Raw genomic sequence first — 9,634 nt, 5'->3', positions numbered from 1 at the left:
GGCAAGGTAAGAAATGACTCGGTATGTGTATACATTTTATTTAAAAAAAGGGTTGTGAAAAGGAAGTTACAACCCTGCTTTAAATCTGAATTCATCAAATTGTGACCAGTCATACCAAGTTACCACCTCCCCCCAAGGCACAGTTGTCCTCAACTACATTGGAGGTGAAGCCAGATTAAGTGATAGGTTAGGAAACTTCATGCAAGACCTGATTACAAAAGCACTTACTGAGCTCATTAAACATTTAAGTACTCACAGCAATTGTGAAGGATGACATTTTTCTACAGCTTAGCTGAGAAGCATCTCAAACCAGAATCTGACCACTGATGACAAGAGGCATTTTAACTAACGAGGCACAGCTGTGGTCAGTCAAGGGGGGGGGGGGGGTTATCAATGAACAAAACCAACAATTTGACAAGTTTTGAAATCAACTTAAACTCCAAGGATGCTGTGCCATATCCTGCCATTCATCACCTCTGTAAAGTAAAACAAAGACCACTGTACAGTACGTTAAACGAGTGTGCTACTCCTCCTCCACCTTTCTCCTCCTCTTTTTCTTCTCAGGCTGCAGGGCCTCCGCCTCCACTTCCTGCTTCACCTCGGCCTCCGCCTTCCGCTTTTTCTTTTTAGAGGAAGCCGTCTCCTCTGGTCCGTTTGTCGTCACCTCCTCTTCCTGCTCCGCTTCCAACTTAACCTTCTTCTTTTTCTTCTTCTTCTTCACCTCGGCCTCTCCATTCTCCTTCAGAGAGAGGGGAAACAAAACGTTAAAATCATATGGAAATAAACAGCCAATTTATTCATACAGCTGTCCTGCTCACTTCAGTGATCAAACCCACTGCAGGGGGTCTGTCAATGGTTCGGAGAAGTTTTCCTCTAGCATGGTGTCCAGGGAGGCATGGCCACAGGAAAGGCCTGGCTCACGTCTAGTTACATGCAGCGTCAACGGCCCAGCAAACACACTACACTTACACAGGACCCTGGCTCTCCACCGGTTTTGACCTCTTCCTCCTCCTCCTCCTCCTCTCCCTCAGCCGTTGACAGGGCTTCTAGTTTTCTCTTTTCGCGCTTCTTTTTCTTTCTCTCCTTCTTCTCAAGTTTGCGTTTGATCTCCGCTGCCACCTCACTTGCCTGCAGAAGACACAGCTACACTTACTCCAGACTTGCACGTTATCCAGAAAACGTCACCGATGGGAGCAATGTGTCAGGCTCATTAAATCAGTTTTTGCCTCCATGTTCTGGTCAGGGAAGAAGAGTCATCACTCACAGCAGAGAAACAGCAATCGGAGAAACCCCCAAGCCACCAACCTCTGCGACTGCCTCCTTCATCACATCCAAGTTCTTCCGAGGCGTTTCGCCCGTCTCATAAAAGGCCAGACGTTCTTCCACCTGGTCACGCAGCTTGTCTCCGAACACACTAGTAGGAACCTCTGGAATACAGAACGAGAGAGTCGGTGACGCAAGACTAACAGCACATGACGCACAGGACTTGCCGGCCTTGCTCAGTTTCATTTTCTCAACATCCACTCGAGGTGGAATGCTGTTGACGAAAAATAAGAGCATCACAGCAAGGGCTTGGCCGGCCTCGTCGTTACTGTGTACTGCGGACGACAAAACTCACCGGAAAAGCAGTCAATACGAGAGGCGATGGTGCACTTGTTGGCAAGGTAACGGGAGATCCGGCCCTTGTTTTTGGCGGCCGCGCGGCCGATGAAGGTCGAATGGAAAATGAGGCCGTACTTCGGGGTGTTGCCTCTGGTCTTCAGCGCCCTAGATTTATGGAACAAAAATCATAGCAGTCTACACACTGGAGGCATCAGTTAAACATTACCGTGACCCAAGTTACAGCGGACCCAAAGGGGCTGCGTCTACTCTAACTACCTCTTGGAGCCCTGGGCGGCTGCTCAGACTCGGGGGAGCATGGGATCGTTTTCGGTGTGCGGTTAAAACGCACTCGAATCAACCACTGCAGCAGCACCGCCCCTGCCCTGCCATCACTGCAGCCGCCGGAACCCCCAGCAGGGAAGGGGTGCCCCAGTACCTGAACAGGGCCTTCTCTGCTCCCAGGATCTGCACAGTGGACGCCGGGTACTTCGCCAGGTTAGTCAGGCTCCCGGCGTGGGAGATGAGACGAGCGCCGACCTAAGAGCGTAAGGCAGTGTTAGCGGCAGGACAATTTGTACACACCGTTCCCAGGATACATTATAGACCAATTTGCAAATATCCCTTTATAAAGCACCACATTTGAGAACACATTGCCAACGTTGAGAAGCTAAGCTTATTTAAAAGCAAATTTAAGACTAGGAATAATAATAATAATAATAATAATAATAATAAAAACCCACAGGGCTGGTCACTGCAACCAGCAGCCAGAAACGGTACATACCACATCTCCAATGAGAGTCGACAGGTTGGGGGCCACCTGGCTCATTTTGGAGCGAAGATATTCCTGTAGCTCAAGCCTGTACGAAGTGAGGGAGATAACTCTGCTGGAGAAGCTCTCGATGTTGATCAGGTCGATGGGGGAGATGTCCATACCTGAGGGGGCAACGGTCAACGTTTCAGGCGCAAGTGCTCGCGGTGCCCTACCGTGCAGCTCCAGCACTACGTCTTACGCCAGCAGCTCGGGTGTTCAGTTAAGCAGCTATGCTGTCATCACGTGGACTCAGTGGATTGACAGATTATAGAGACATCACGACACCTGAACCAGATCGCATCCCTAAAGAATTAAGGCAGCGGGGCCATTACCCATGGAGCTGCGGGAGGCCTCCAGGATGGCCTGAGCTTTGGCGCCGTCCATGGTGACCTCCTCAAGGGCCTCCAGGCTCTCTTCGCTCAGCTCCTTCCTGTTCCCAATCAACTTGGCCAGCTTGCAGTAGGTCGCATTCTCGCTCACTATCTTAATTAGTTCAGGAAAGTGATATCCATACCACTCACTAGACACAGAGCCAGAGAATAAACAGCGTCAAAGACAAAAAGCCATTTCCACAAAACGTTGGGATCAGTAGCTGCTCACAAAACCAAAAGCTTGGTTGCTGGCTAGCCCAAACCGGGATGGCTGTCTCCGCCTCAGGCGGCGGTCTGCCCTGCTGACAGACCAAGTAGGCCCAAGGACTGGCTTTCAGTGTTCCTCCTCTTCCTGTACAGCCAGCCCAGGAGGGGGTGCTGCCTGCAGTAAGCACTGGGAGGCTGCTGAGTGCGTATTCACATGCACTCAGCCCCTCTGTTGCATGGGCTTCGCACACCCATGACAGGAGGGCTGAAGAATGAAGAACCACAGCAACTCGACACCTCAAAGGCACACACAAGCAGACACACCCCAGCAAAATGCCAATGACAAAGATATTAGGTGGCAAAAGAAAATGTATACTTCCTATTTCTGTCCTACAGATTGATGTACAGGGAATGTGGGCAAGAAAAATTGCACAACCTTTAACACAAGTTGGCAGACATTAGGGCAAATTTCCCTTTAGTCATCAGTTTGTAAGCAGACCCGCACACCGTGCAGAGACAGCCAGCCAAGCCCTGAGACTAGTTTACCGGAGCACGAGCTGCATTCAAATCAGCATACCGCACACGCATGGAGAACGTGTTGATGTCCTTGTCCAGCTGGTCGAGAAGGGCAATGGACTGTATGATCATATTGTCGGCCCTGTTGACGTTGAACTTGACCTTGGCTCTGGAGTAACTGTGGCCCAGGCCAAGCTGTGCTTTAGAGGCTGCCAGAGCAGTCAGGCCCTTCACCAGCGAGGAAAAGTGCAGCCTCACACCTAGGGACACAGAGGACTTCATTACCAGACCGAATCAGAGCTAGGGACTGTGTTCTCGAAACACAGGCCCGACTGTTCAGCTTTTCAGTATCAGCCATCAGATATCAGTAAGTATGGACACATCACAACAGAGCAGGCTTTCCTGTACTACGACACATTCAATTTTGGACAAATTCTTCAAACCTCGGAGTATCTCTGCCACCACTCCTCCGGTCTGGATGGATGCGCCTAGCTCCTCCTGCAAGGCTGCACCAAGCTTGCCATCAGCAACCCCCAACAGGTTCTTCTTTTTGCCAGAAGGCAGGTTTGTTTCCAAAAACAGTTTAAGGTCTGCATGGACAACTCCTGACAAGAATTTGAACAGTTAATAGCTAGGAAAAAGTTGCCTGTGGTTTGGAATTTTTACCCAAGACAAGTTATTAAACTGTCCATCAAACATTTTGCTCAGGTACTCAGTTTCAGGTATGCTGTCAGCACAAAAACTCAGTGGATTGACAGATTATTTGACATCATAGCATCTGAGCGACACGTGTACAAAAATCTAGATTCGACTTCACTAACCTTCTGAAATGGCATTTATGTTTTCAAGCGCACTCTGCGCAGACTTGAAGGGAAAAAACGCCGCCAACTTCACTACACTGTTTAGTTTCCCAACATTTAGCAAACTTTCCTCCACCTGAGCCAAGAAAGACGACACCGTTAAACTGTACAATATGAGCATGGCACTTTATAGTCTTATTCAAATGTCATTTTCCAAATGAGACGTACCTGGGGTAGAAGCATGCCGATCTCCTCCACCTCCTTAACCGCGAACAAGGCATAGCCCGCGGCGTGCTCAAACAGTACGTGCAACAGCACCTAGGCAGGAGAGAGAGAGAGGGTTAAACCAGACCATCTTATTCACAGCGGCCACGCAAGCAAGTCTGTCTTCACCGTCCAAGTTCATAACAACGGCAACAATGCATCTTAAAAAAAAAACACGCACCGAAACGTTAACCCAACTTCACACGTGGTTTAATTCCGCTGCAGGTAGCTAACTTTGATGCAAAACTCCGTCTGAAGTCTCATCAGAATAAACTCAGAAATCTAGCTATATTCCTGCTGTAAGAACACGTTGAGGATCTTGAAGATAAAATAAGATCAGAAGTCTATAGTCCTGTTGTAAGTGAATACACTGAAGATCTCGGTGTTATTGGCTAACCCACAGGCCTGGGCAGAAACACCACGTGTTCTTGCTGGATTAAACTCGCACAACGTGGCTACAAAAATGATCGATGTCGAGTTTACCACAATGCAAAAAAAAACCCCGATATGAAACGGAATCAGTACTTTGGCCATTTATGGTTTTAAATAAACCGTAGTTGGTTAAATCTGAAATATGCCTGTACCAACTATCTTAGCTAGGCCAAGGCCTACTAGCAGCTGCACAATTAGCTAGCGAGCTAAAGGAGCTAATCTTAAAACCGATGAACACTGAATCTATTTTTGCACCCAGATCACTAACACACGCAAATAAAAAAAACTAAACCCTGACCTTGATCGCCGAAATAAATTATTTCGTTATCAGGTTCAAACTGTAGCGAGCTATGCTACATAATGAAGAAATCTCAAGATAACTCAGCCAGCAGCTAGTACGATAAGCTATAAGTCAAATTTTAAAAGATCTTGTGAATATATGCCACTATTCGTCTGCACTGCCGTTAGACCCGTTTGCTACTCCACGTCCCGACAGTTTCTGCACGGTGCAACGTTGCATAAGGAGGTTAAACGTCCTACCATGCTGGGTCCGTCCGCTACCTGCACCGCGACGACTTCTGCGAGAAAGACAAGCGCACGCGCTCACGTACGCGCCCCGCGTGCGGAGACGACCCTTTTCTCTTTTTTCTTCTTCTTTTTTTTTCCCTCGCGCGATTTGGGGAAACGCACGCTGGACGCCGTCTCGTGGGCACCATCTGCAGGACATGCCGCAGTATCAGTGGTGAGCAATCTTATCCAGCATGCGTTCATATGAGCAGAGGGGGAGCTCATTGCATCTGCTTAAGCAGAGGGTCTCGTCCTTCAGGTGAGGAAAAAAAAACGTATTAAATTCTGTAACCCTATAGTCATGCTTGGTGTTGTCTACCCTCGCGCGGAAAGAAAGTTAATCTTCCACATTTCAGATCAGTTTAAAAATATATCATCTCTCTCTCTCTCTCTTTCTCTCTCTCTCTCACACACACACACACAAGCAGAAAAATGAAACTTTTCTTTGCCTCCATGTTTTATGTTTTTCTTCTAGTTTTATGTGCAATTAGTCTTTTCAATTGACAATTTCTATGTGATGGATCTGTGCAGGTATACAAACCTTTCTTTACAAACCAACCTGTCGACTGTGGCATTTATAGTTTTAGATGGTAAACTATGGCATCAGACACCAGACATATTTCTATCTGAGGTTGCATCTTTGTTTACAATTAATTCAATGCACAGCCCAGATATGTCCTCTGATGCAGAGGTGCTCAGCTCCTGGAGTACTGGATTCTAACAGCCTGATGAGTTCCTTGCTCAAACACCTCTACTAAAGCTGGTAATTAAGTGATGAGTTGAATCAAATGCATTTGGTGACTCACTATACTGTGCTAAACATTGGCCTTCTGGCCCTAGAGTTTAGCATATTTGCTATAAAGTGTAACCACAGCAAACTGCTTTGATTGGACCCCGATGTAACAGATATTTGATGCCATAGTTGACAGGATATTTTTTAGAAGGAAAGTACTGTGACGTCCACCACGTACTCAAGGAGTGGGCTGAGAGCCCAGCGAGTATTCCTTGGATGTCCTGTGCCTCTCTGATGAACTTATTTAGCTTGAATTTAATGTTTAATTGCTCAATTTTTGATCTGTGTAGTATGTGTGCATTTGGTTTCATCTAGTTTTGTCTTCTCATTTAGTGTTTTTAGAAAATGTTCCCCATTAGTTTGTCCTTTTCATGATTCCTGTGTTCCTGTTATTTGCACTCTTCAATTACAAAGCATTTTCCTTTCAACTGAAAATGGCATGCCCTAGCTCTTCTTCTCGGCTGTTGGAGTACCTTTAGCTGCATAGACCCATTACATAGAATTGGTCAGTGATAAAATGTGAGAATTTTCAGTCACATTTATTGGAAGCATAAAAGAGTAAGGTAAATTGTAAAGCTCTTTGTTTCCATGGACACAGGGAAAGGCTGGTGCAGATGACAAGGGAATAATAGCGGCAGTAAATGAAGACAGGCTGTGGATTGAGGATTTTTATAAATATCACTGTTATGATCAGAAATAAACAGTGATCCAACTCCATATCTGACCTCTACACACTCTCTCTCTCTGTTGTATTATCAGTGTGATATTTGGAATCACTATCTAGGAATCATAATAGGTATGAGTCCTGCACATAGAGCTTACTCATGATAAGTGAGATAACTCACAATGCAATCTGGTTTACATTCCTTAGGGCTCTATGCTCTTCATGTCGTCATTCCTAAATTTCTCTATTTGCTGGCACAGTAATTTCTTTCTGCAGGACTTAGCTTCTAAGAAAGGTTTACCGCCTTTCTCCTTGTGCTGAGACAGCACCGCTCCCACTCCAGCATTGGATGCGTCTACCTCCACCACGAAAGGCTTCATGGGGTCCAGCTGTTGCAGTACAGGTGTGGTGGCAAACGCGGTTTTTAACTGCTCGAAGGATCTCTCCACATCGAGGCTCCAACTCAAATGTTTCTTCTGACCCTTTAGCATGTCTGTGAGTGGTTGTACGATTGTGCTAAAAGATCTAATGAAGCATCTATAAAAGTTGGCGAACCCTAAGAAGTGCTGCAGAGCCCTACGTGTGGTTGGTCTCAGCCAGTCCTTAACTGCCTCCACCTTACCTGGTTGCATACGGACAATGCCCTCTTGTGTAACGTAACCCATGAAGTTTATTTCCCTGTGGTGAAACTCACATTTTTTGGCCTTGCAGTAAAGAAAGTTCCGCAAAAGGGTAAGGAGGACGTTGCACACGTCACGCACATGTTGGTCCCAGGAGGAGGAACAGATCAATATGTCGTCTATATAGGCGATGACTGATCTGTCCAAGAACTCCCTCAAGACCTCATTAATGTACGCTTGGAACACAGGGTGCTGTGACCAGACCGTATGGTAAGACCAGTTATTCTTAATGACCTAAAGATGTACTGAAAGCTGTCTTCCACTCATCTCCCTGTCTAATCCTTATAAGGCCAGTGGTAGCTCAGTGGTTAAAGTACTTGACTTATAGTCAGAAGGTTGCTGGTTCAAGCCCCATTGTTTCCAATCTTGGGCCTCTGAGCAAGGCCCTTAACCCACAATTGCTCAACTTGTACTCACTCATAATTGTAAGTTGCTTTAGATAAAAGTGTCATGTAATTAAGGTTATATGTGCTGTGTAAATTGAGTTAGCTCCCCTCAAGTGTGGCTGGAACCAGGGGAAGGGGATAAGGATGCTGCACGAGCAGTATGTTTATCCCCCGCTAATCCACACATGGCCTCAGACCCCCATCCTTCTTCTTTACAAAGAATATGCTGGCAGAGGCTGGAGACGTAGAAGGGCGTATGTATCCCTGGTACAGGGCTTCCTTAATGTACTGTTCCATGGTTCTCTCTTCCTCCTGAGACAGCGGATACGCTCAGCACCTGGGCAGTATTGCTCCCTCCTTCAGAGGGATAGCACAATCCCAGTTCCGATGGGGAGGGAGCTGTGTGGTCTGAGCGGGGCTGAACACTTGTGCCAAATCCTCGTATTCCTGCGGGATAGAGAATACCTTACCAGCCTCCGGATCCTCATCTGACATTGCTTGGATAGGCACTTTCTGGTTGGGAAAACAGCTACCCTCGCAAGAGGGTTCCCAATGAAGGATGCGGTTCTCCTTCCACAACAGGTGTGGGTTATGAAGGCGCAGCCACGGTAAACTGAGCATGATCTGATGAGATAGGGAGGAAAGGAGGTAAAATACCAGGTCCTCCGTGTGCTTCCCTTTGGTTTCAAGACTAACATAGGGGGTAACGTGAGTGATATAACCGGATCCCACCTGTCTCCTGTCAAGCGCTTGCACACTTAGGTGGGAAGGTGTGGCAATGGCTCTGATTCCCAACTTCCTAGTGAAACCCCAGTCCATGACATTAACCGTGGCTCCAGAATCGACCAGTGTAAGGGCTGAAAGCAAATGTCCTTTATAAGAGTCCTGCACAGGTAATTTAAATAACGAGATGTTCAAAGAGCAACTCACCGGATTGCCCCCTTCCTGCCCTACTCCAGCCATGCCGAGTTGTGTGTGTGTGTGTGTGTGTGTGTGTGTGTGTATATATATATATATATATATATATATATATACACATACAATACTATATATATATATATATATATATATATATATATATATATATATATATATAGTATTGTATTGTATGTGTACATATATATATATATATATATATATATATATATATATATTGCATTGTATTGTATGTGTACATATATATATATATATATATATATATATATATATATATATATATATATATATATATATATATACACACAATACAATATATAGTGTTCACTGATTATCTTGTGTGTGTTTGTCATTGTGTTTTACACCAGTCTGCGACAAAATTCTAAGTGCTGGAAAGCTTGGTGTCTGTGTGTGCAATGCCTCTGTTGGTCGGGCAGACTCAGGGGCACATCCAGGAAATAAGAGAGATGAGGGTGACAGCGTCATCTGCAAGACCAGAGCTAACCTGCATTCCGTGGCACTGGTATTGGTATGTTCTAAACATTACTACTACCGAAGCAAGGATACAGAGAGTCCATTAGTGGAACATGGAAACTGAGTATAAG

General features: G+C 45.9%; 1 protein-coding gene and 2 non-coding genes across 3 annotated transcripts; all 3 read right to left on the bottom strand.

Moving 5' to 3' along the window:
* Positions 1–18: 18 nt before the first annotated feature.
* Positions 19–5,652, bottom strand: nop56 (NOP56 ribonucleoprotein homolog). The gene is made up of 12 exons (XM_027003663.2): positions 5,544–5,652; positions 4,536–4,625; positions 4,329–4,443; positions 3,951–4,112; positions 3,569–3,767; positions 2,746–2,933; positions 2,384–2,535; positions 2,039–2,139; positions 1,619–1,767; positions 1,306–1,427; positions 970–1,128; positions 19–739 (listed from the first exon to the last, which is right to left on the bottom strand). Exons 1-12 carry the CDS (start codon positions 5,544–5,546, stop codon positions 524–526), a joined length of 1,656 nt encoding a protein of 551 aa, XP_026859464.2. The 5' UTR covers positions 5,547–5,652; the 3' UTR covers positions 19–523.
* On the bottom strand, positions 1,199–1,265 carry LOC113573473. Its single transcript, XR_003410210.1, has one exon. It is a non-coding gene; the product is annotated as a small nucleolar RNA SNORD57 (small nucleolar RNA).
* LOC113573474 lies at positions 1,496–1,568 on the bottom strand. The gene has a single exon (XR_003410211.1). It is a non-coding gene; the product is annotated as a small nucleolar RNA SNORD56 (small nucleolar RNA).
* Positions 5,653–9,634: the final 3,982 nt, after the last annotated feature.

The sequence above is a fragment of the Electrophorus electricus genome, chromosome 6 (genome assembly GCF_013358815.1).
Source record: "Electrophorus electricus isolate fEleEle1 chromosome 6, fEleEle1.pri, whole genome shotgun sequence".
Classification (NCBI taxonomy): domain Eukaryota; kingdom Metazoa; phylum Chordata; class Actinopteri; order Gymnotiformes; family Gymnotidae; genus Electrophorus; species Electrophorus electricus.
This window is presented reverse-complemented; position numbering and strand designations above follow the sequence as displayed.

Coding starts and splice junctions, on each gene's coding strand:
- nop56 (XM_027003663.2), bottom strand. Junction 3,768..3,950: donor GGTGGCAGAGATACTCCGAG/GTTTGAAGAATT, acceptor CTGTGTCCCTAG/GTGTGAGGCTGCACTTTTCC. Junction 1,768..2,038: donor GCAGAGAAGGCCCTGTTCAG/GTACTGGGGCAC, acceptor CCATAAATCTAG/GGCGCTGAAGACCAGAGGCA.